This window comes from Nicotiana attenuata, chromosome 5 (assembly GCF_001879085.1).
Source record: "Nicotiana attenuata strain UT chromosome 5, NIATTr2, whole genome shotgun sequence".
In the NCBI taxonomy this organism is placed as follows: Eukaryota; Viridiplantae; Streptophyta; class Magnoliopsida; order Solanales; family Solanaceae; genus Nicotiana; species Nicotiana attenuata.
Genome location: NC_031993.1, coordinates 34,424,737 through 34,451,080, shown reverse-complemented (window position 1 = coordinate 34,451,080; position 26,344 = coordinate 34,424,737). Strand labels below are relative to the sequence as shown.

The 26,344-nt window shown below is 36.2% G+C and overlaps 2 protein-coding genes across 7 annotated transcripts; one reads left to right on the top strand and one right to left on the bottom strand.

The window, feature by feature from the left end:
* On the top strand, positions 969 to 16,139 carry LOC109225631 (thylakoid lumenal 15 kDa protein 1, chloroplastic). 6 transcript variants are annotated; one of them, XR_002067950.1, is made up of 10 exons: positions 971 to 1,140; positions 1,251 to 1,382; positions 1,474 to 1,569; positions 1,733 to 1,805; positions 2,678 to 2,739; positions 5,198 to 5,279; positions 7,072 to 7,132; positions 7,222 to 7,298; positions 8,613 to 8,686; positions 15,862 to 16,139. XR_002067950.1 is itself a non-coding variant. In XM_019390374.1 (9 exons), exons 1-8 carry the CDS (start codon positions 1,030 to 1,032, stop codon positions 7,271 to 7,273), a joined length of 669 nt encoding a protein of 222 aa, XP_019245919.1. In that variant the 5' UTR covers positions 971 to 1,029; the 3' UTR covers positions 7,274 to 7,298; positions 15,862 to 16,139. The 6 variants fall into 6 exon arrangements, 5 of the variants coding, with proteins under 5 accessions (XP_019245920.1, XP_019245919.1, XP_019245918.1 ...); XM_019390374.1 differs by lacking the exon at positions 8,613 to 8,686; XM_019390373.1 differs by lacking the exons at positions 8,613 to 8,686; positions 15,862 to 16,139 and adding an exon at positions 7,463 to 7,529.
* On the bottom strand, positions 17,927 to 25,080 carry LOC109225630. Its single transcript, XM_019390370.1, has 3 exons — positions 23,894 to 25,080; positions 18,652 to 19,197; positions 17,927 to 18,227 (listed from the first exon to the last, which is right to left on the bottom strand). Exons 1-3 carry the CDS (start codon positions 24,758 to 24,760, stop codon positions 18,126 to 18,128), a joined length of 1,515 nt encoding a protein of 504 aa, XP_019245915.1. The 5' UTR covers positions 24,761 to 25,080; the 3' UTR covers positions 17,927 to 18,125.

Here is a 26,344-nt window from a genome sequence, read left to right as displayed (position 1 = left end):
TGTCGAGAATGTGTGTGGTTGAGGTCTACAATGCATCTTTCAAGAGAAATATGGTTTGAAATGTGACAAAACTACCCATGATTTTGTATGAAGACAATGCAGCTTGCATGAAAGGATTCATAAAAAGAGATGGGACAAAGCACATTTCACCAGAGTTATTTTTCACACCTGATCTTCAAAAGAATGGTGATATAAATGTGCAACAGATTCGTTTAAGTGATAATATGGCTGATTTGTTCGCCAAATCTCTACTGGCATCACCTTCAAGAAGCTAATGTAGAAGATTGGGATGCGAAGGCTCAAAGATGTAAATTGATGATCTCATCAGGGGAGTTAAGACGCTTATACTCTTTTTTCCTTACATGATTTTGTCCCACTAGGTTTTCCTTGCAAGATTTTAACGAGGCAACCAAAAGGGGTACTATTAAACATGTGCACTCTTTTTCCTTCACTAGAATTTTTTCCATTGGGTTTGATTTTAGTTAAGGTTTTAACGAGGCACATTACCTATTGAATAGATATTCAAGGGGGAGTGTGATGAATAGAATTGTACTTAGAGTGAATGTCTATCTTTTAGAGAATTTTTAGAGTTTGTTTGTGTGTGGCTAAGTCACTCTTCCGCTATAAATAGGAGGTTTTATCCCGTTGTAGTTTTTCTTAAAACCAATAGAATTCTCTCTTTCCTTTCTTTGCAATATTATTGTTTTATTTCAATTTTGGATTAGTTCTAGATTATACAAGATGTTCTAGGCTTTACTAGAGTAGAATGTATTATATGTATCATTAAGTATTGTGGTTGAATGGTAAGTACTCTTTTATTTGTAACTACAAATGCCCCTGTGCCAGTACGGAATATTATGTGAAGAAAAAAAAAAAGAAGGTGTAGTTACATGTAAGGATGAGTGGAATTTTATGATATTTTGACAATTCTCATGGGTCATCTTACAATTTTCGCCTTTAGTTTTTAGAAGTGATAAACATCATACGGATTAGCCACACACATTTTCCATATCAGCAATCAACCAAGAAATGGCAATTCCTAGCGTCTGGTTGTGTCCCAAACTCCCTCCGAATCCAAATAAACTTCAGAGTCCTAACCCGTTCCCACTAACCCATCAATTTTCTTCTTTCTCTCCACAGGTAAATATTCCCAATTGATTCAAAGTCCTTACTCCAGTAAAACTTAGCCATTTGTGCTTGATTTTCTTTTAAAAGGTAAAGTAAGTCAATTGTGCTCGAATTTATCACAGGTTTCTCTGAATTCAGTTGAGAGTTCGAGAAATGCTTTGGTCTCTTTTGGTGAATCAATATCAAGAGCAAGCTTTCTAGCTCTTCTCTCTGCTTCACTCTTCTTGGCCTCGGATCCTGCTTTAGCGTTTAAGGTATTCAACCCATTTTATTTGGTTTGTTCCAAGCTCAAAATGAATTGGTGGGTTTTCTTTGTTTCTCTTATTGGTTTGACGCATAATCAAGGGTGGAGGTCCTTACGGTGCTGGAGTGACAAGGGGCCAAGATCTTACAGGGAAGGATTTTAGTGGCAAAACTTTGATCAAACAAGACTTTAAAACGGTAATAATGTGGTTTCATTCACACTACTTTCTTTTTGCTCTTGTACCATTTCATATGATTTATTGATTAGCGCGTGAATTTTAAAGGTTATCTTGATATTTACTAGTTGCTGTTTGATTGTACGACTAAGAAAGCATATGGTGTTTATGTGAGTTTGTCACAGTCAATACTCAGGCAAGCTAATTTTAAAGGCGCAAATTTAATTGGAGCTAGCTTCTTTGATGCCGATTTAACAGGCAAGTTCATCATTCTTTACATTCCATTTCCTGGTTTAGTAGCGGACAAATATGCAGTTGGTAATGTAAGTAATAATCTGATCTGCGGTTTTCTGATATTGCTCATCGAAGGAGTAATCCATCTGATGTAAGCACTAGTACCCATTTGACACACTAATTCTTCCCACTATCTTCAATGATAGAGAATCAAATGGAAAACGATAACCACCATCGAATGGAACACCAGCTAAGAAGATTCTGGAAATGTGTTCTGGTGAAAAGTTAGAAGAAACATCAGAAAGAAAGGTGGGGTTGGGGGGGGGGGGGGTGGAATATAAGAATCCCCTTTAGGGAGAAGCAGGAAGAGTCATAAAAACATATAAACTGAGGTAGCAGAGCAAGACCTGCAGAAACTTTTCCTTAAATGAGAATTCTAGAAGACAATCCTTTTTGAAAAGAAAATCTGCAATTTGTATGCAATTGTGAAATGTATCATTACCATCATCCCATTCATCTTCTTATTTTAAACAACACCTTTTTCAGGACCATATAGGAAATAAAGAAAGTAATCCTTGTACTAATTTGAATCTTTATTATGAAATCCAGGCTTCATTCAGTGCATTCATGTTCCTGATTATATAATTCACTTTATATTCTGTAACAGCATGAATCACTGTCTTAAACAGTGATGCTATATGAAATGAAAGGAAGGATGTTATATAAGTTCAAATTTCTCATAAAAGGCTGGTCATGACTTGGTGTTGGTGCTTGTTTCATTGGTGCTTCCCAAAACTGAAGGCTCTTGAATTTTCACCTAAATATCGTTATTTCAGTAAAATGTTATGTTAACGTAATTGTTTATCCATTATGTAATATTCCCTTCATATGGCCAGGGGCTGATCTTTCAGATGCTGATCTTAGAGGGGCTGACTTCTCCTTAGCAAATGTGACAAAGGTGAGTGGCTCATTGATTGATTCCATGACCAATACGTTAGTGTTGTCCCTTTGGCTTTGTGGAGAGTAAAATAGCTGCATCAATAGAGACCTAGGATAGGTGTCCTAGTAACTGCTTGCCACTTTGCAGACATAGGTTGACGGGGAAATTAAAAGATTGTTAGTCCTACTTGATTTGGATGATTTCTGCATTGAAGACTTTAGGTTCTCGGAATGGCAGGCTCATCATTGCACAGAATGCCCTGTTAGTGAGAAGTGATTCGTCGTTTTAAGAAAGTACTTTTGAACTACTGGCACATCTTCTACTTTGACAAGACGTGCAAAAGGAAAAAAGCAGGAAATTACACCCAACGACTAGGGATGGCAATGGGCGGGGTGGGTGCGGGGCGCAGTGGGTTTAGACATATGCTTGGCGGTGCGGGTTTAAACATGGGGGGGGGGGGGGGTGTTGAAATAAAAAAAAAATAAATTTTGTGCTGGTGCAGGTTAGAGCTTACAAAATTATAACCTTTCAGTGATGTCTTCGGTCTACTTTTGAGATATTAAGTTTCAGTGTTCTTGTCAAAGTATGTCTACATTAGAAAGGTTTTCTGGATAACATAATAAACAATCCTAAATTTATTCGCCTAATTCGTAATTTTTTTAATAAGTAATTCGTAAAAAAAATTTACACCGATTATCAGTACCTTATTACATGGTGTGCTGAATCTAATCTACAATGGAGTACGGAAGCCACTCAAGTTTTTATATAGAAATTAGTTTCATGTTTACTTACTACTTTTATATAATTTTACTACTTCAAAATATTTTTAAAAAGCATTTAATTTCTAAATAACCTTACTATTATTTTTAGACTTTGTGTACTTTTAATCCTATACCATATATTGGAGAAGCTAAGCAAAGCAGTTACATCCAACAGTAAATTCTTAACTGACATGGAAACTTTTAGCCAAAAAAATTAAAAGGAAATAAAACTAACCAAAAAAAAAAAAGAACTAGGTCGGGTTGAAATTTTGTGGGTTTATAAAGACCACACCGCACCGCACCGCTTGCCATCCCTACCAATGACCTTGAAAATGGATGGTCTTAATTTTTTTGACCCCCGCTTGCCCCATGAGCAAACCTTTAAGATCAAAACTGAAAAGTGTTGCCCGTAAGGCAAGCGATGGTCAAAACTTGTTAAACCATGGGCAAGCGCGGTCAAAAATCAAGAGTGGCACCGAAGTGTCCTATTTTTGCGAATCACGCTAGGAAAAGGAGTAAGGGCTTAGGAAGGTGACGCAACATATCTTTTCAGCCCTTAGACCGGTTCTCTCTCATTCATGCATCCTTCATGGCCTATTCCTTTGGATATCTTTGTTTCCTTCTTTCCCGGAGCATCCTTTTTCCTTTGATTGATGGAACTATTATCTTAAATCCCTTGACCTAATCTCTCCTTGACTGACCGCAGCCTGGTGTTCCCAATCTTTCTTGGAGGGTGTCAAACCAACAGTAAGCCTTTCTCACCATTCCTAATATCCAAGGCAAAGGCAAAGGAACTCATTTCATTAACGCTCCATGTAGCTCACGACCCAGCACAAAGAAATCTCTTATATAGGCGGACGGAAATGTGGATCTACCAACAGATACCGTTCCATTTGTAGTCTCGATCCTACACTCAATGAAAGTCGTATCCCTGTCTGACCCCACAATCTTTCTTTCCGGATTGATACAGTCGGTTTTGCCACCTAATCCAGATAAAAGGTTTTGTCAGTCAAAGCCAATGAGAAAGCCTGGTCAAGAGAGGGTCTCTTGCAATTAGTGCATCTGGCACTTTGTACTTTATGCTCCAAATCTGAATTCTGACATGCTTATCTCTGTATTGTATTCTCTGATGAAGACTTATCTCTGATTAGTGGAAAAATCACAATCATGGAATTGTTGAATGCATAGCCTACACGTGTGTTAGATAAATCTTACTGACCACTGGCTTCCTATCAACCCTTTGGGCCACATCTTTCTTAATTTATATATAAAGCCCAGTGCTTAACATCAGATATGTCAATATTCACTATTAATCTTAGGTGATTAATCAGATCAAGGGTGGAGCTAGGGGATGGAAGGTTCGCTGAAAAATTACATTGTTTATATATGGTTAAATCTTTTTTTTTTATTTGTATATATTAGATGTTTAATCCCCTTTGACTTCTTTGCCTGTTTACTATTTTTTGTCTCCTCTTAGTGAAAATTTCGCCTCCCTCACTGAATTAGACCTCTCTCTAGTTTAGTGAAACTAAATGAACTGCCCTGTTGTCTAATGAAACTGAATTGACATATCCTCTAGTTCAACAAATAGATAAACCTTGATAAACTTTACCTTATCAAAAAACAAAAAACAAATAGATAAACCTTGTTCATGTTTCTACACTGCTGGAATTGCTGCTACTCTGTTGTTGTGACTACCAACCTCTATGGTGCAGGTGAATTTAAGCAACGCTAACCTGGAAGGAGCACTTACAACTGGCAATACATCTTTCAAGGGGTCCAATATAGAAGGGGCAGGTAAGAGGAAACAGCAAAAGACTATTCATTTGGTTTTCTTGTATACTGAAGTACACCATGATGCCCTGGGTGGTAGTTATTGCACAAGAACGCAGTCAAGCAACTATCTAAAAAACGCAAAGAATTATGCATAATAGGAAAGAGTAGAAGAATACACTGGTTTATTAAAATCGGAGAGCTGCTGCTGTTTTTAGCAACGTTTGGAGAAATATTTATGGAATTGGACTAGCTAAGATGATATAGAGGAATAAAAACTGCGCAGTAATGTGTCAGTTTGGGTGTGGCGATTTCTCTCTGTTCCACCTTCAACATGAAATTTTTCTCAGTATCTTATTCATCTTCTGAACATTAAGTACCAATTCAATGAATTTTTACCGTGAATTTGAACACTGACTGAAGAAAGTTGCTGCTTTTTGTCCTCAGCATTGACGTTGAGTTGATTGTTTCCCAAAAGAAAGAAAAAGGTAAACTTGGTCTTCTATGGTGGAAGAATATATTCTTCAAATAAAACTAGTTTGGCAGTGCTAGATTTGCTGTTGTTGCATTGCTTGCCAAAGTTCTTAATGCCTCTCTAATCTGTTAAGCAGTAAATTGCTTCAATTCATCCTACAAACATGATTGTTCTTCATTTCACTGCTCAGTACTACAATTAGCAGATCTGACAGGTGAATTATCACGTGAATGTTGTGAAAAATGTGTGGCTGAAGTCCTTGGAGGTGTTCCCCCTTGTTCATTCCCCTGCTGAATGACTTGATCGGTTCCAGACACAATTTGTTATTAGGAGAAGAGAAATTATAAATGGAAAACTGAATGATTGTTAGATTCCCGGTAACGGAACCAAACTGTTTAACCTAAAAAAGGGTTTTGTGATCAAAGCAATTAAATAAATATTTCGGGTTACTACCAACCTATCTAATTCACTTTTCCAAATATTAACGATAAGAAAAAGGAACATATATAGAAAAAGAACAATTTGAAAGATGGAAAGTAATAGAAATCTTGTCGATGAATGTAGCCCTTCTTCTGTATGATCGCAAAGATGCTTTTCAATAATAGAGAGCTTAAATTGAGCAATATAATTGAGAGAGTAATTGAGTATTTCTCTATGATGATACAAGATATAGAAGATGGTTTAAAATAAAACTTTCATTCGTAACTGTTTGCCTTGTTTAGGTCCTGCCCGTTACTATCATTTATTGCATTAATTGTCCGTTACATGATTGATTTGTTGAGGTAGTGATGGCAAAATCCCGTGTAATCAGGGATTGACTGATTCTTTCCATACTCGTAACCGTTAGTGATCCCTATTTATCAGATTCATGGTTGTGTTCTTGTGTTTGACTCCGAGGCTAATAGGTACGGTAAATTTGTGTACCACCCCGAGGCATTGCATACTTCTTTTGTCGTACTAACTTCAATGACATCTGTCGTCACATAATAGGTTCACCCGACGAGTCTATTTTCCGGCTAATACAGGATGCTCTTATACTAGTATTGGTTCCCTGTTACTGATAGTGTATTTCGGATACAGAACCCTTTTGTTGGTTATTCACTTTCTGTATATTCTTAAAAGGAATGAACAACAAAGTTGAATGTAGAGCTGATGAAAATGGTCAGCACCATCCCTTAGCTTGCATTCTTGGTGTAGATGAAAATGAATTTGTAGAACATTTTGAAGGAATACAATGACGAAGATATCCTGTGCACTGTTAAATTTGCTGTAAACATCCTATGCGATTACTATTTATTGGTTATTCATACTGATTCCTTGATCTTCCTTGTATATGTTCAGACTTCACGGATGTTCCTTTAAGAGACGATCAACGGGAATACCTTTGCAAGATTGCTGACGGGTAAGAGGTTCCTTTCAAAGTCTATATGTTTACAGTATCTCGGTCCAGTTCCATACTTACCCTATACACAAAACATTATTCGTCTGCAGGGTGAATCCAGTAACCGGTAATGCAACACGAGACACATTGTTGTGCAAATAGCCTGCTGATTTCAGAATCTAGTAGTGTAAGCTGTTAACCATTCATGGATCAATTACTCCCTATTTATTCCTATATATGATTCTGGCTTTTGAACCTCATTATTTGACTAATGTAGGATTCATCCCCATTTCTAATCTACAGACCGTTTCTTCCAACTCAAAGGAAATGTCTCTTTTGACTTTTTTGCAGAGATTAAAGAATGGTTCGTATTTGTTCATAAATTTTTTAGATAAAGAAACAAAAGATAACGGGCGAAGTGCACTAGTAGCCACTTTTAAGTACTTTTAAGTCTGCTATTTAAAACATATCACAATTTACAAATATTTAAAGATTAGTCAATTCACCCAAACTTCAAGATTAAGTATCCTTAATTTTTGTATTCTAAATTTTTGAATTGCTAATTTAAAATTTAAGACTTAGTATCCTCAAGAGCGAATTGATTAATTTTTAAATAATTGTAAACTGTGAATATATTTAAATAGTATTCGTAAAAGTGACTACCTGGTGTCATTTCCAAAAATATAACGGAGATGATTACAAAGTTCATATGTCCCTGTCCAAGAGTCTCTGTGGTCTTTATCTCCTAGGGAGAAGGGTAAAATTCATATATAGATGGTTTTAGATAGGGGTGTACAAAGAAAACCGACAAACCGCACCAAACCGATAATCCGAGTCAGACCGAGAAAAAAAATTCGACTATGGTTTGGTGTTAGAAAAAAAGATCCAACCATTATTGGTTTGGTTTGGTTTTAACTAAAAAAAGTCAAACCGAAACCAAACCAAGCCGACATTACATGTGTACAAGTTTTAAAAATATTTTATACATAAAATAATTATTGTAATGTAATTTATAAATATAATTTAAACTCTTTAATAGTTCCCTCTTTTAATGTATTATTTCAAGCTTGGACTTAGAACTTTTGAATGGTCAAATATGTTTTATAGCCCATAAAAGTTAGTAACTCAAATAAAGCCAAAGCAAAATCAAATCAATACTAATGCCAAAAAAAAAAATTCAATTCAATACTAGAAATGACAATAGTATTGGATATTTATCTAGTCTACTAGTCTAGATAGAAAATCATCTTCCAGTGGTTCTCAGGTCAAGATACTGGCAAATTTTTTAACATTAATTGCTACCAGATATGTACGAATTTACTTTGTTTTCCTACATATCAATGGTCAGTCAGCAAGTCAATTTGGTAGTCCAGCTCTTGTCACGCTATAATAAGGTCCTAATAACAAATTCCTATAAGACGTCGCAAAGATGAAGTCAGTTTTCTGTCTTTGTGCCAAATATATTTTCCCATTTTCCTCATTTTTGGCTTTCTGGATGTAGTGATCGCTGCAAATCATGACAATAAAACAGACAGTTTCAGTCTATGCTATTTACTCCTGGATGATGAACTTCAGGTTTGTATATTATGTCATCGTTCCATTGGCCATAACAATTGCAGTAAAAGAATCCAGGTAAAAATTATGTGAAAAGAGTGTCATTTGGGGTAGTAAACATACAATAAACTAAATAACTTCAGCTCTATAACTGAAGTTTCCCAGTTACAAAGACAAAAACTTTAGCTCTAGAGCTGAAGTTTCCCGGTTACAAAACAAAAACTTCAACTCTAGAGCTGAAGTTTCCCAGTTACAAAATAAAAACTTCAACTCTAGAGCTGAAGTTCGCCAGTTACAAAGCAAAAACTTCAAATCTAGAGCTGAACTTCAGGCCCGGCTACTAAAATGCTGAAGTTTTGCGTAATTCCCTTTGCTATTTCAGCCCCGTATGCTGAAGTTATGCGAAAAAGCGGGTACGCTGGCAATTTTTTTTTGCAAAGCGGGCACAAGTTAAAACGTGACACAAAAAGCGGGTATAGATGCAAATCCCCCGGGTCAATCGGAGTAGCAGGCCACAAGAAGATAAAGATGGAACTTTGATCTACTGGGTTTCGAAAATTTATACGGTGAAACTCCGTGATATTGTACTGGGTTTTACTTGTAAAAAATTAAAATTCCAACACCATATTTTTAGCTTGGGATATTTTAGTCCGGATTTTATTTTCACATTAAAAATGAGAAAATCTCACTTTATACCCATTAAATCCAAATTATTTACCCTTAAATATTCAAACCTGAACTATTTACTTTTCCTACCTATGCAACCAAGACTATTTACCCGGCAAAATTTAATGTTACCTCGGGAGAAACCTTCATAGCAAGAATTTGAGAATATTTAGGTCCTGTGCGCAAATTTCAATGAAGCAAAGAAACACCATAATCCTCCATTCATAACAACCACACTGTGAAGCAAAATCCAGACCCAAAATTTTAAAAAGATCTTCATTAAGAGGGTCAACCCAAGCTATTGCTTTACCTCCTCGGCTTATGATTTTTATGTGTGTATGAAGATCCACCATTGTTGAGCTTGAAGCTTCAGAATTTGAAATTTTATTTTGAAGATTTATTGTTTGATTCGATGGTGCTATAAAATATTGCTTATAGTATCTTCGAGTAAGCTTCCCAGATCTAAATTTTTATGTATATTTGAATATCAACCTTTATTGGGCTTGAAGCTCAATTTTATTTTTGAAGATTTCTTGTTTGATTCAAAGTGGGTGCTGTTAAATATTGCTTTTAGTACCTTCTGGAAGTTCATACTGAAATTTGATAGCATTTGGAGCTGATTTGAGGTGATTGAGATCGAAATTTTACAGATGAAAATCGAAGAACACAACTACCCAATAGTATACTGCTACGATATACAATATGTTGTAGGAGTATATAGCTATACTGCAATAGTATACTATTATAGTTTACAATATACTACAACGGTATATTGTAATAATCGAAGAACTCAGTTACCTAACAGTATACTGATACAATATACAATATACTATAGGAGTATATAGTTATACTGTAACAATATACTATTATAGTATACAATATATTGTTATAGTATACTGTAATAATATGCAATATACTGTAACAATATGCTGTAATAGTATACAATATACTATAACAACATACTTATTACCCGTAAATTCACTTGTCTTTTCCTTTTTAATTTGCTTTAAGCTTTTACCCGGCGTGGGGCAAATTAAAATTGCAAAAAATAAATAAATTATAGTATGTTATATAATGTGATGGTATACTCTTACAATTAGACCCTTTTAGAATGTTTTAAAATTTTTATTGACAATTCATATTATTTCAGTTTAATAATTAAATTAAACTTTTTTTTAACTCTTTGCGTACAATTGTACACCCTGTTGGTATAACTATATACTATACTGATATCATATGTTAGTTAATATTTTTTGGTTGTATTAGCTACATTTAATTGGTACAAACATTGATTTTTTGTAGTAATAGTATAAAAAAGAATAATAAAAAGTAGTGAAAAGAGTAAATGAAATTAGATTATGAAGAGAAAAAGAATATATATAAAAAAAAAAAAGAAGTTAAATGAAATTAGAAAAGAAAAAAAGAAAAAAATAAGAAGAAAACGAGAAAAAAGAAAAGGAGAAAAGAAAAAAAAAAAGAAAAGAAGCATAGAAATAAAAAAGAATTGGAGAATAAAGAAAAAATTTCCCACAAAAACTAGTATGGGTAGAAAATGTAATTAGTTATGGGTAGAAAAACAAATGGGTAGACAAGGGTAAATAGTTTTATTTTTGTGGGTAACTGTTTCATTCTCCCATTAAAAATAGCTAAGTTTAAATTACACATGAATTCGTGGTTATTTTTTAATTACAAGTCCTAGAAGTGGCTACGTCGTGCTATTTTTACTAGGGAGGATGACAGAAATAAGACACTTCGGTGCCACTATTGAGTTTACACAAGTAATTGAAATTTGGAAAAAAAGCCCCCCCCTTCCCCCCTAGAATTTTAAAGTTCGTCAGGAATTTTCTCGATGTTAGAATTTTAAAGCTCGCTGCAGATCACCAGATTTTTTAGCATTGTGGCTGAAATTTTGGTGATTGTCATAATTTATGGCACTTCAAATATTGGCCGGTGCTTTAAAATTCTAGCAAAGTTGGCCCAGACCGTCCTCAGCCACAGAGATTCGAAGCTTTCTGGGTTTGGCGGGTTATTACCGTCGGTTCGTTCGGGGATTTTCATCTATTGCATCGCCCTTGACCAAATTGACCCAAAAGGGTGCTCCTTTCAGGTGGTCGTATGAGTGTGAGGCGAGCTTTCAGAAGCTCATGACCGCATTGACTACAGCTCTAGTGTTAGTTCTGCCGTCAACTTCAGGTTCTTATGTAGTATATTGTGATGCTTTTCGGGTCGGTATCGGATGTGTGTTGATGTAGGAGGGTAGAGTGATTGCTTATGCTTCTCGTCAGTTAAAGCCCCATGAGAAGAAATACCCTGTTCATGATTTGGAGTTGGGTGCCATTGTTCACGCGTTGAAGATTTGGAGGCATTATCTCTATGGTGTGTCTTGCGAGGTGTTTACTGATCATCGTAGCCTCCAACACTTGTTCAAACAGAAGGATCTCAATTTGAGGCAGCGGAGATGGTTGGAGCTGTTAAAGGACTATGATATTACTATTTTGTATCATCCGAGGATAGCCTATGTGGTGACCAATCGGTTGGTGATGTTGGATATTTCGGAGCCCAGTCGGATCCTAGCTTGTGTGATTTCTCGATTTTCATTGTTTGATCGTATTAGAGAGCGCCAGTATGATGATCCTCATTTGTTAGTCCTCAAGGACAAGTTTTGGCGTGATGATACCAGGGATGTAACTATTGGTGATGACGGGGTATTGAGGATGTAGGGTCGGATATGTGTGCCCAATGTAGATGGACTTCGGGAGTTGATTCTAGAGAAGACCCACAGCTCGCTGTATACCATCCATTCGGGTGCCGCAAAGATGTATCAGGATTTGAGGTAGCACTACTGGTGGAGGAGGATGCAGAAAGATATAGTTAGGTTTGTAGCTCGGTTTCTCAATTGTCAGCAGGTGAAATATGAGCATCAGAGACCGGGTGGCTTGCTTCAGCAGATAGAGATTCCAGAGTGGAAGTGAGAGCGGATCACCATGGATTTCGTATTTGGGCTCCCACGGACTTTGAGGAAGTTCGATGCTATTTGGGTGATTGTGGATCGACTAACCAAGTCCGCGCACTTCATCCCTGTGTGTACTACCTATTCTTCAGAGTGGTTGGCTGAGATTTATATCCGAGAGATTGTTCGACTGCATGGTGTTCCAGTGTCCATCATTTCAGATAGAGGTACTCTGTTTACATCACAGTTTTGGAGGACCGTGCAGCGAGAGTTGGGTACTCAGGTTGAGTTGAGCACAACTTTTCACCCTTAGACGGACGGACAGTCCGAGCGCACTATTCAGATATTTGAGGATATGTTACGTGCGAGTTTTATTGATTTTGGTGGTTCATGGGACCAGTTTTTACCGCTCGCGGAGTTTGCTTACAACAACAATTATTATTCGAGCATTCAGATGGTTCCGTATGAGGCTTTGTATGAAAGGCAGTGTATATCTCCGGTGGGTTGGTTTGAGCTGGGCGAGGCTAGACTTTTGGGTACATACTTAGTGCAGGATGCTTTGAACAAGGTAAAAGTGATTCAGGAGCGGTTTCGTACAGTGCAGTCAAGACAAAAGAGTTATGCTAACAGAAAAGTTCGTGATGTATCTTATATGGTTGGGAAGAAGGTTCTGTTGAAGGTTTCACCCATGAAGGGTATCATGAGATTTGGGAAGAGGGGCAAGTTGAGCTCTCGATTCATCGGGCCTTTTAAGGTACTTCGTAGGATTGGGGAGGTAGCTTACGAGCTTGCTTTGCCGCCTAGCTTGTCGGGGGTGCATCCGGTATTTCATGTTTCTATGCTCCGAAAGTATATCGGCATGTTTTGGATTTTAGCACGGTTCAGTTAGATGGTGATTTTACTTATGATGTGGGGCCAGTGGCTAGTTTGGAGCGGTAGGTTCGCAAGTTGAGATCAAAAGATATAGCTTCAGTGAAAGTGCAGTGGAGAGGTCGGCCCGTGGAGGAGGCTAGTTGGGAGATCGAGGGGAAAATGCGGAGCAGATATCCACACCTATTTGAGGCTTCAAGTATGTTTCTAGACTCGTTCGAGGACGAACGTTTGTTTAAAAAGGGGAGGATGTAACGACCCAGCTTGTCGTTTCATGAGTTACAGCTCTGTTTTCCCCGTTTCTGTTTTCTTCTGTGTTCTTCAGCGGAGTTTTATCGTATCATGTTGGTTGATTCGGGTCCGAAATGGTTTTGGAGTGGAATGAGGCACTTAGCCTCCTATTTAGAAGCTTAAGTTGGGAAAAGTCAATCGAAAGTTGACTTACGTGTAGACGACCTCGGAATGGAATTTCGAGAGTTGGATTAGCTTCGTAGTGTTATTCGTGACTTGTGGGCAAAATTTGAGGTCATTCGGACGCGGTTTGATAAGTTTCGACATCGTTTGTGGAATTTGGAGACTTAGAAGTCCCTAGGCTTGAATTCGAGTGTGATTTGGTATTTTGACGCTTTTTTGAGTGATTCGAGGGTTTGACTAAGTTTGAATGATGTTATGGGATGTGTTGGTATGTTCGGTTGAGGTCTCGAGGGCCTCGGGTGAGTTCCGGGTAGTTATCAGATCACTATTTGGCTTTGGAAGTTGGAAATACCTGATATCTGGTGTTCTGAAAGTTGCAGGTCTCGGATCATTGAGAATGCGGCCGCGGTAGGAAGTTCGCGGACCGCGATGGAAGAATGCAGCCGCGGTAGGAGTTCGCAGACCACAGAGTGGAAAGGGGGTCAGGTTGGCGGCTGTGGTGGATTTCACGCGGACCGCGGCAGGTTAGGCTTAAGGTCCGCAACCGCGAGGGAATTACGCGGACCGCGGTGATTGTTGCGCGACCGCGGTGAGGAATACGTGAACCGCGGGCTGGAAGTCAGAGAGCTATATAAGCGAGGGTTAGGGTTTTTATTTCACATTTTGGACCTTGGGAGCTCGGTTTGAGGCGAGTTTTCGGGAGTTTTTCAAGGAAATCATTGGGGTAAGTGATTCTAACACGGTTTTGGCTAATAATCATGAATATATCATTGATTTCATCTTTTGTTTAATTAGTAATTTGGGATGGAATTTGCGAAAAATTTGTGGAACTTCATAAAATGAACTTTTGGGATTTGAAAGCCGATTCGAAGTCGGAATTGAGTCAAACTAGTATGATTAGTCTCGTAATTGAATGGGTTGTCGGATTTTGTGATTTTGATCAGATTTAGAGACGTGGGCTCGAGGCCCCACTTTTTGAGTTGACTTTTTGACTTTTGGCCTTAAGCTTAGCATTTTCTTATAAGATTGATTCTTTTAGCTCGGTTGATTGTATCGAATTGTTATGGCTAGATTCGAAGCATCTGGAGGTCGATTCAAGGGGCAAAGGCATCGCGAAGTAGGATTTTGGCTTGGTTGAGGTAAGTAACGCTTTCAAACTTGGTTCTGAGGGTTCGAAACCCCGAGCTATGTGTTATGTGTTAAGTATTAAGGTGACGCAAATACCAAGTGATGGGCGTGTGGGCGTACATCGCGAGAATTGTGGCCTAGTTCATTCCATGGCACTGGTAGTGGCTCTTTCTTGCTGATATACGTATTTTATTATGTGACTAAGTAGATGAGCTGTAAATTATGCTAATTATCATGTTAGGGCTTCACGCCGATACTGTTGAGACCCGAGTGGTCGTTTCTTGCTGTCATCTCATTAGCTTCATCGATATTTTGTACTCAGTCTTATTCCTACATATCATATCATGTATCAGTCTCAGTTGTTATTATGTTGGCACATCATATTGTTGTTTCGGGCTAGCTTTCATGGCATTGTTAGCCCGTGGGTGAGACTGGAGAGTAATGACTGAGAGAGGCCAACAACCTGATTATGAGTGACAGTCGCAGCAGATTATTGATTTTGCCTTCATTGGCTTGTTATAGCGCTTGGGACGTAGGAGCCCCTCCAGAGTCTGCACGCCCACAGTGGGCGCAGTTGATTATATTCAGGGATGGATCTTCCCTTGGTATGGAGATGGATCTTCTCCATGAGGCTAGATTGGTCTATCTTTCCTCGGTACTGGAGACTGATAGTCAGTGATGTGTATATTCCGGGATGGATCTTCCCTGGGCGGTGTGAGCTATATACAGTACCGAGTGGTTGTGAGGTTATTATCATTATCTGGAGATGGATCTTCTCCATAGGGCTGGATTGCCCTTCTTCAGTACTGAGTGACTGATGTCTGAGAAGTATATATCTGGGATGGATCTTCCCTGGGTCATATGAGTCATATACAGTACTGAGTGGACGAGCATTTGGGGTTGTGTGCACATGAGGCACTTGATGCATTACATACAGTATGTGCATTGGCATGTAGATGTAGCAGGGTTATATTTCTTTACCATGTTCATACCTATTCTGTTTTCACTATTTGAGCTGAATATTTAACTGAAAGCATGCATACGTTTCTGTACGTTATTTCTATCATCCCTGATGAGGTTGAGTTCGTCACTACCTTTCAGTCCATAGTTTGGACTTGTTACTTACTGAGTTGGTGTACTCACTTTACCCCCTGCACCTTGTGTGCAGATCCGGGTGCTTTCGATCCCGGTGGCAGTCATTGATCGAGGTTGCAGGTGTTGGAGATCGTTGAGGTATTTGCATGGCGTTCACATATCTTAACCCTCCTTCTCTATTTTAGTTGTGTTTCAGTTGTATTCAGTAAACATTATAGTAGACTATGTTATTTCTCTAGACGCTCCTGTACTCCATGACACCCTGGTTTTGGGCTGGTTGTTTCGTATTATGAATTATGCCTTATGTTTTTAAAACAGTTTACTTAAATGATAAATGTGTTTTTCCGCAAATGTTCTAAATTCTAGTATTGTGGTTTACGTTGAGTTGAGGCTGGCCTAGTTTCACGATATGCGCCATAACAACGGGTTGAGTTTGGGTCATGACATTATTCCCTTAATTTACCTTTTAAAAAAAGATTTTATACTCTCGAAATAGTTATTTAATTATTTTTCTAATTTAAGAATTCTAAGATCACCTAAAATTTTATTATTATATTTTTCGTAACTAAACTAGGTAGGAAGGGACTTTAAAATCGAATAACACTTTTACCTTATATAGATTTCCTTATTAAAAGACCATTAATATTAGAGTTGTATTGAACTATTCCTATGAGATTCTTTATATGCAAAATATGAGTTACCAATTACGAATTCTTAAAACAGAAAGATTTTAAACATATGATTTTTCTTACTATTTGAAAATCGAATTCTTATTGGAAAAAATATAATTATTGTCAAATATTTAAAAATTAGTATAAGCTAACAGTTAGAATTTAAATTAATAAAAACTAAGTTATTTCTTTTAATGTATAGAACAAATAATTAATTTATCGAATTAACTAATTAGCAAATCCAATTCAATTTTTTACAAAAATTATCATATAAGAAAATTTATTTGTTAAATTGACAAAACACTTAATTCACTTTTATAAGAAGAGTATCAATGGTGAAAGAAATCATAAAATATAGTAAAATCAATTATAGTATAAAATTAAGATTCAGCTCGATAAAAGTACAAATTAGCAATAAGATAAAATTGTAGAATACAACTAGATTATAAATGAGTTGTCATTTGTTTCTTTCTTGCATTCAGTCCAACAAATGAAAACGTCTTGCTAAATATTTATACTAAGTTTTTTCTTGTAAAATATTAGTTCAATATTAGTCATTCTTTAAACTTAAAATTGTTACTATCAAATTTTTAGAAGATATAACGCCAAATTTTTTTGATTTATTTTTAATTTGTATTATTTGTCAAATATTTAAAGAATTGTGATAAAAAAATATTTTTATATTTTATTTTCAGTATTAAGTCACATAAAAACAACAATTTTTATTTCGACATAAATCCGGATAAATCACAATAAGGCTCTAAATAAAATTCGTTCATTTGTTAAGCTAACTAATGGGAATAATATTTATTATTTAAAAAAAAATCTTAAATTTTATTTTATAAAATAAATTATCTAATAATATGTATATAATTTTTAAAATTTGTATATTCACTGATATATGTACACGCGCAAAGCGCGTACCCTAAAACTAGTATTACTAATATATCTTGATAAACAGTAAAAAGAATAATTAGTTTGATAGTGTTGTATTGGAATATAGTTGGCGGGTTATGTGTTTGGCAAGAGTCTCATGTTTTAATGTTTTTGTTGAATAACGGAAAAACCGACAAGATCCGAATCTATAAAAAAACTGAGTTAATTGATTTGATTTAGTTCTAACATTTAAAAAATCGACTTAATTGGTTTGATTTCTCTCGAGAAAAAGCAACCCAAAACTGAACCATGAACACCCCTATGCACAAGCTCGTAATAAATCTTTGCATACCGCATGGCGGACTGATCCTTCTCTGCAATCAGCTTCTATATAGATCCCCTTGGTTAGGGACATCAGCAAAGAGAGGAGAGATAGGGAATATTTGCCTTTAATGAATACGGATTAAGTGCTTTCTTCATATATTTTCTTTCTTCCTTTCTTTTTAGGAGGAGGGATTTACGGGAATAATGGGGGTTGGATCGAAGACATTGATGCTGACTAAAGTTTTGTCGCAATATTCAACAAAAACATTAAAAAGATATACACTACCTTACACTTTGGAGAATTAATTTAATTTTTAACAAGCAGATACATATTAAAATCACAACTCACAGTTTACTAAAATATACTGACAAAAGAATTACTACCTGATTCTCAATTTGTTCTCAAAGTATCATCCTAAAGGCTAAAGCTACAATATACACAGGCTAGAACACTGAGATACTAACCTCAAGTAGTTATAGTCTCTCGGTGCTTACAGTTTCTTATCTTTACCGTCATTGTGTTACTCCAAAAACCTTTACTCGCCTCACAGCATTGTCTTCGAGGTACCTTCATAAAATTATGATCACATCAGCATACTATCAAGAAATTAATGAGCCATAAAGATACTCTTTTCCCATTCCAGACGCAGTGAAAACCCTTTTAGACATACTTGATCCTCATAGGAACTCACCATTCTTTAAAGAATGAAAGGTCAGACTATGGTGCCAACTGCTAATTTATGTTTTACAACGTGGTGACTATTATCAAGTTCAGTTTACTTAAGTTAAACAGAAGTAAATGCTTCATAGGCACTAGGAAATCCAGTTCCAGAATACTGGAAGCACATGAAATTTCTCTGAAAAAATACTCCGACAATGGCATTAGCACAATCCTTCTAAACGAAAAGATCAATTTTGGACTTGTTAAGGACAAACATCATGCCTACGTGAAATAAAAAGATTGAGGGAGAGACAGAGAGAAGGGCAAAAACCTTTTTCCACTTCTCAGGATCCATTTTCAGTGATGAAACTACAATCTTCTCAATGGCGAATGCACGTGCGTAGTTTGCCTGATTACACTTTTTTTCTTGTTTTATTGGAGACTTCTTGTAAGTAGTTACCGTCTTTCCCTTTTCATCCTCTTTAATTGAGTCTAAATAAAATATTACTGGCCGTTCACAAGGTTCAGAACTCATAGGCCTGGTATTGAACATAAAAGGTCCACTGCTCCAACTCCGCCAAGTTCGGAATGTCTGCAATGGTGTTTCCAAATCCTTGGCAGACAACAGCCAGGGGTATATCTGCACTGCATATGCCCAGGAAACAGATATGGACCATTTATACCTCTGGTAATAACAGAAAGACTGCTGCATTGTTCGGGCCGGATCAACCTTGTATGCTGTGGTTAACATTCTTAAAGACTCTATCTGGCTCTGATCAGGAAACAATGGCTGTACATATTCCAGGTGATGGAGAGATACAAGTGGTGCCATTGGATGAGCTGCCAATAGACCAAAAGGATCATCTCTAATATCAATCTGTCAAACCGTCACAGAGAAAACAATTATCTTTCCTTGATATTGCATCGGCAGATATGAGAAGCTCGAAAAACAATTTGCAGGTGTGCTCCTACTAATATTTACGAGCTTAACAGATCCTACTGAAATCATATAAGCCAAATAACATAATAAGGTCTGTGAAGTTGTTGTCACAAAGTGTAGCAACATGCAGATACTCCTTAAACCGAAATGAATAAGACCAAATGGCAATGAGTTCCAAATAGGATCTATAAAAATCGATTAATCAAATTACCTAAAGTACATAATTCAGGTGATTTTGTTTCAAAGGCAGAAATAGAAATCGTGGTCAACAACGAATCATTAATTATGGAAATATTTGCACGGAAAGGAAAACTATGTGAAAGAGTGTTTAGGAAAGAAATAGAATCACTTTAGGATTTTTTTTTTCCTTAAGAGTTAACGGAATTATTTTAGGTCTTGAAGCTAAAATTGAAAAAGAATTCGGCCAACCACACTCATATATAAAGCATTCATTTCTATTGATTCTATTGCATACTACTGTTATTTAGCACAAACATCAAGATTACTCTTGGAAAATAGCAATCGTTAGGTGCTTTCAAGGTTCCAGTTGCTTAACTAAAGAACCCGTTCCAAAAGATGAAGTTGTTTAAGTTCTTTAGGTGTTAAGGTCGAGTCAATTATTCTTTAATTGTAACCTATTTTGCCTTTGAGAAGTGTATTGTTAAGTTATCAAATCTGAAGAGTTTGTTTAGCCTTCTAGACTAAAGTTTATAGTCTTGAAAGCGATAGCCACAATGGGCTGATTGTATGGGTTAAGACACTAGAGTTAGTCCCCTTGTTTATTAAGTTGTAACCTAAGACCTGCTCTTTAAAGATTAGTGAAGTCTTGAAGCAAATCCTAGTAGAGTAGGTCGTGGTTTTTACTACCTTGAGCGAGAAATTTTTTACGTAAAATAGCTTGTGTTCTTTAAATTCGGCACTTCACTTTAATTTTGTGTCAGAGTACTTAAGAAAAATCAGGTTTTTTGACAAGTGAAAATCAGGTACGACATAATTCACTCCCCCTCTTATATCTAGGTGCGTCCTAAAATAACAATATATATATATATATATATATATGAAATTTAGTTTAGATCTATCGCACAATGACTACATCCGCCTGCACCCCATACTGTCAAATTGAAGCATGGAGAAGGACATAGTGATGCAGTAACATCCCGATGAATTTGTGTTTACATGCACACACTGTCATGTGTGCATTGTTTGGTGCACAAGATGTTGTACTTGATAAATCAGAGGTCAGGATTGCCCAACTACCCAGCTCCGATTTATTCCATGCCCTCTTGTACTTTTTTCAAGGCCAAATACATAAGCAACCCCTAAACTTGTCCCTTTTTTTCATTTAAACACTTAAACTCAAGCTAGTACCTATTGAACACCTAAACTCCTCAAGAAGTGACCAATTAGGCACATTTTGCTGACATGGCAAAATATGTGTTCTACACTCTCTTTGAGCGCGTACATATATAAAAAAAATGGATAATTAATTTCCTTTTCTCTTTATCTTCTTCCGTTATTTTGTTTCCACCGGTTTTATTTAAAGTCGTATCCACCTTGCCGGAAAATTTCTTGACCAACGGCAAGTTCCATGGCTGACCTTCCAAACTCGGTTCTCATTTCTCCAACAGAATCAAGATTATAGCATAATTAATCTAGTCATTTACTCCTTTTAAACAACTATAGACCCTTTACTACCGTCATGTCCAAGTATTTACTCACTAACCATTTTTAGGGTCTCGATGAGGCATGGGGGTGTGGAATTAAGGTTTACCATATCCCCCAAAAAAAGAAATTCTTCACATAAGTTTTCTTGTCTCGAACAATTTCTTAATACCACTATTTATCAAGCAAGTCGAATAGATATGATTTAGAAACTAGATCTGTAAGAGTAAGCAAAATGGATCTGCGATGACTTTTTCCAGATATGATTGAGCCACCTCAATCAGAAAGAATAACAATAAAACAAAAACCAGAACAAAAGAGGAAGAAAGAAACATTGAAAAGAAAAATAGAATAGAAAAAAAAAAAGAAGACGACGACGAATGGAGAGGGTGAGGGGAGAAAGAATTTTGTCCATTAGCTTTTTCTTTTTAATTGACTTGACACGTGTCATTTAATAATTGGTTGGCCTAACACGATGCATTTGAAATTCACGCACTTCACTTTGTTTGGAAATGTAAAATATGTGTTTAATAGACGCACTTATGTTGGAGTTGAAGTATCTAATAGGAACTAGTTTTAATTTAGGTGTTCAAATGAAAATTGAAGTCTAGTTTAAGGGATGTATATATATTTGGCCCTTATTCAATGAAGACCCCAAAGGTTTGGGCACTCCACGAATTGAGCAACGATGAGACGGAAGAGCTTCCATCAGCCACATGAAGTGGAGAAAGTCATGTCTATCTTATAATCAACAAACTCGGAAAAGGGACAAGCGAGAAAAGCCAAAGAAGACGTGTCACTCATTTTATCACAACTTCGGGACTAAAGTCAAGGCCAAGTAAAAAAATAAAAAATAAAAAAGATATGTAAATCTTGGGACAAATAAAGGTAAGTACAGGGGACAAAATCATGTTCAAGGAACTGACGCTAGCTCAAAAATCTGATTCTTTATTCTTCTGTCCACCCACAGTGAGAGGCCTCTTCAAAGTAGTCCATTCTTTTATCAGCAAGCTTGTCGGTCATTCACTTCTCTTCCTAATTAGGGGTGTTTAGTAAAATTTGTTATACCATATTATTAATATATTAGTTAATCAATGAAATTTAAGTGTCTTTAAGGATGAATAGATAACAACTAATCCAAAACCTAATGATTATACATTAGTAGATGGAACGTATATTTATCAAGAAAGATAAATTTGAAATGAAAATTTAGACACTGAAAAATAATTTTTTAATAACATATTGATAACAAGACGAGCTTGCTTATTCTTTTGAATATTCATGAGAAATAGATTTTTGAGAATTCTGTCTTAAGCCAAGAAAATTAAGGGAGGTAACAAAGAATGATGTCAAGGCTGCGTTTCTTGTGCTTAAGGATGAAGAAAATGTGGGTGAAGGAGGTCATCAGTCGCAAATGCCACGTACCAAATAAGGTGCCCAGCAGTGGCCAACAATCATGTGAGACTCACCAGCAGTCCAAAAGTCCAAAAGGACAATTGTAAACTATTCACGTAACCCCACGCACATGACATTCGCTACGTGGCGGTCCCTGAGTTTACAACATACAAAAGTACAAGGACTAGTGCCTACTTCTTTAGCTAGCGTTTGGTCATAGATCCCAAATTTATTTTGAAAATTTTGATTTGGATGAAGTTTGATTTGAAGATGAAAATATATTTGGACATACGTTTTCAAAACATATTTTTCAACTTTATTTTGGAAAAATAGGTATATAATTCCCAAATTTTAAAATTTTGGCCCAAAATCAGCTCAATAGCTGATTTTGGAATTTGGAATTTGGCCAAAATATGGACAAAATTTATTGCCAAATATGAGTTTTGAAAATAAATCCCAAATTTATTTTGGCAAAACTCATGGCCAAACGGGGCCTTAGTTTCTTAATTTTCTTTTCATCCCAAATATATTACTTTCTGTTGTACTTTATGTGAACTTATTATTATTTGAAATATTAAACACAATTTTCTTTTGCTTATATTTGTTATAGATACTTTTAAATATTTTAATTTATTTAATTAGTACTTTTTGTATAACTTTAAAATACTTAAATTTTATTTCAAACAAATTAAAAAATATATGTCCAAATTCATAGAAAATTAATCAATTTGATCCACATAAAGTCAGACGGAGGTACTACTTCTTTATCTTAAAGAGCTCCCCGAATTTTTTTAATCATTCTTCAAAAGCTCCTCGTTTAATGCCAAAGTTACTTCCTCCAATCTTAACAACTTGTCAAATTTAACTTATGGACCTTATCTTCCACATTAATGTCTTGTTTTCTATAATCCTAAAATGATGTCGCCCTTTAAAAAGGCAAGCATTTCTACCGCACTACTACTTATTATTTCGTTATAATCATTATTGAAGAAATATGTACGAATTACTTTCACTTAAGAATATCCAAATATGTTAAAATATTAATTTTGTATCTATTTGAGATTGACGTCCAGACAGTACAATAACAAAACAATTCTTAATTAACAATTATGTTCAAGTCAAATGTGATAGGAATCCGAACAAATAAGAGTACATTTAAATTTACAATAATAATAAACTCAATATAATCCTACAAATCTGAATGTGGTGGTGCAGTTGCAAATTTTATCCTTATTTTATAAAGGTAAAAAGATTGTTTCCGATAGTACATTCAAATTTAAATTTGGGAAATAACTTATGTAGTAATCAATTCAAAAGGTCCCATATACATGTGCTCATCAAGTAATCATTAATTATTATTTCAAATTGATACCATGCCCGCGAAATATTTGTTAAAAGTCGGCTATGTCTTGCCACATCTTCCATCTAATTAATCTAAGACTTCTTAATGAACAGAAAGTATTCATCTTAACCTTGTAACGATACATTAGAAAATTTGAGAAAGAATTTAAATAAAACAATATTAATTAAATGAAGTTAATACTCTTTAAATTGTTTGAAATGCCATAAAAAATACCTGGTGGAACCCCCGTTCTCTTGTAAGGGTGATACCGACCTCACCCACACAGGCCCACACCCGCTGATCCGACCCGTAGAAGTTGAAATACCGGTTGAGGCACCCGTCCATTATTCTCACCAGCTCCGCCGCAAGCGGGTAGCTAATGGCAAACCCGCCGCCGCCAAACGCCATATCGTAGGCGTGCATAACATTCTGCTCCACGCTCTCCGAGTTCCCCCCGATGTAGTACATCTCCCGGTGATTGTACTTCGCTAACACTGTGACCAAGTTTTCAGTAAAGAAGACGGTATCGTCATCTCCCATCACGAACCACCTCGCGTTTGGTAACCCTACCCGGAATGAATCAACAATCACCCGGGAGATTCGGACTGCTGACTGCGAGCTCGTGAACTTGAATTTCTTCCAGTCGGAGGAAATTCGATAAGGAGGCGAAGTACCGGGCCAAGTTGAATTGGGGTCGGGCTCTTCATCCAGCCAAACGAACCCGCGTGTGACTGTGGGTTTCCACCAGAGCTCCGAATAGTGTTTCCGGTTATTCCACGTCTGGGCTGACCCAGCTATGCCAAAGACGATATGCGAAATGTTGGTGGGCGAGAGAGAATCATCGGTGGCTGTGGAATTGTACTGATGGGGGTCGCAGACCGGTTTAAAGCTGATACTCGAGTCAGGGCATTCAGGGCACCGAAACCACAAGTCTTGTCTAACAAACGCCGAGTAGAGAACCAAGGATATGGAAGCCAGGAAAAGAAAAAAGGAAAAAACCTTTATCAACGCCGTAAAGCGATCACAGTTCTTATCCTTTGGGAAGATAACCCGGAACGGCAGAGGCAGGTCGTGACCCGATTGTCCTCTGGTCTGAAACATATCGAAGAAGCCCGAGCTTTAATGCGTGGTAAAACCAGCTTTCGTAAAGATGAGTATTGAATCCACAAAACCCAAAACGTGGGTTTAACTTCAGTTGGAGGAGTGGGTAAACAAAGAATGAATGCCCTAAATAGTGAGTATTTTGTCAAAGTTGCGTGTCTTGTGCTTAGGAATTTAGGATGAAGAAAATGTGGGTGAAGAAGGTCATCAGTCGCAAATTGCCACGTACCGAATAAGCAGGTGCCCAGCCGTGGCCAACGATCACGTGAGACTCACTAGCAGTACAATTGTAAGAAATTCCCATTCACATAACCCCACGCACATGAAATTTGCTACGTGGCAACCCTGAGTTTACAACATACAAAAGTAAAGGACTAGTGCCTACTTTTTTAGTTTCTTAATTTTCTTCAAAATATATTACTTTCTCTTGTACTTATTATTATTTGAAAACTTAAATAATTTTTTTGATTATATTTTTTATAAGCACCTTTTAAATATTTTAATTTATTTATTGTAATTTCTATTACTTTTATATAATTTTTATATATATAAATTTTATTTTTAAAAATTTAAAATTTTTTATGTCCACATTCATATTGAAAATTATTCAGTTTAGATTCACATAAACTAAAACTAAAACGGAAACACTACTTCTTTTCTTAAAAGAGCTCCCCGTACTTTTTTAATCAATCTTCAAAAGCTCCTCGTTTAATGCCAAAGTTACTTCCTCCAACCTTAACAACTTTTCAAATTTGACTTCTGGCCCTTATCTTCCACATTAATGTCTTGTTTTCTATCTTGATCAGTCCTAAAATGATGTCGCCCTTTAAAAAGGTAAGCATTTCTGCGGCACTACCGCACTAAGAATAACCAAAAATATTAAAATATTAATTTTGTATCTACTTTAGGTTCACGCCCAGACAGTACAATAAACAACAATTCTTAATTAAGAGCCATATTCAAAATGTGATGGAACCCGAACAAACAAAATTTCATCCAAATTTATTATAACAACAAATACAATATAAGTTCATAAGTTAGATTCGAGGAGGATAATATATTTGCAGACTTTATCCTTATTTTGTGAAGATAGAAAAAGAATATTTTCGATAATACATACGTTCAAAATTTAAATTAGGAAAATAACTTACGTCGTAATCAATTTAAAGGTTCCTACATCCATGTGCACATCAAGTAATCATTAATAATATTTTCAAATGGATACCATGTCCGCGAAATATTTGTTAAAAGTCGACTGTGTCTTGCCACATCTTCGAACTAACCTAAGACTTCTTAATGAACAGAACGTATTCACATGACCCTTGTAACGATACGTTAGAAAATTTGAGAAAGAATTTAAATAAAACAATATTCTCATTAAATGAAGTTAAAACTCTTTAAATGTTTGAAATGCCATAGAAATACCTGGTGGAACGCACGTTCTCTTGTAAGGGTGACACCTGCCTCACTGCCACGATCCCAAAATCTCTTCTAAGATAGTCATAATAGCACCTAACATTCATGAATAACTTAACAGAAAAAATGATCTAAGATAATCAAGTAAACAAGTAAAGCTTGTAATAG

What these genes read in the sequence shown, in the direction of transcription:
- LOC109225630 (XM_019390370.1), bottom strand. Translation starts at nt 24,760, where the DNA reads ATGTTTCAGACCAGAGGACAATCGGGTCACGACCTGCCTCTGCCGTTC. An exon ending in GAGAACGGGGGTTCCACCAG is followed by an intron (nt 19,198 to 23,893) that starts GTATTTTTTATG and finishes ACGGTTTGACAG; the next exon opens with ATTGATATTAGAGATGATCC. An exon ending in ATCCTGAGAAGTGGAAAAAG is followed by an intron (nt 18,228 to 18,651) that starts GTTTTTGCCCTT and finishes AATTTTATGAAG; the next exon opens with GTACCTCGAAGACAATGCTG.
- LOC109225631 (XM_019390374.1), top strand. Translation starts at nt 1,030, where the DNA reads ATGGCAATTCCTAGCGTCTGGTTGTGTCCCAAACTCCCTCCGAATCCA. An exon ending in TTTCTTCTTTCTCTCCACAG is followed by an intron (nt 1,141 to 1,250) that starts GTAAATATTCCC and finishes AATTTATCACAG; the next exon opens with GTTTCTCTGAATTCAGTTGA. An exon ending in CTTTGCAAGATTGCTGACGG is followed by an intron (nt 7,133 to 7,221) that starts GTAAGAGGTTCC and finishes ATTCGTCTGCAG; the next exon opens with GGTGAATCCAGTAACCGGTA.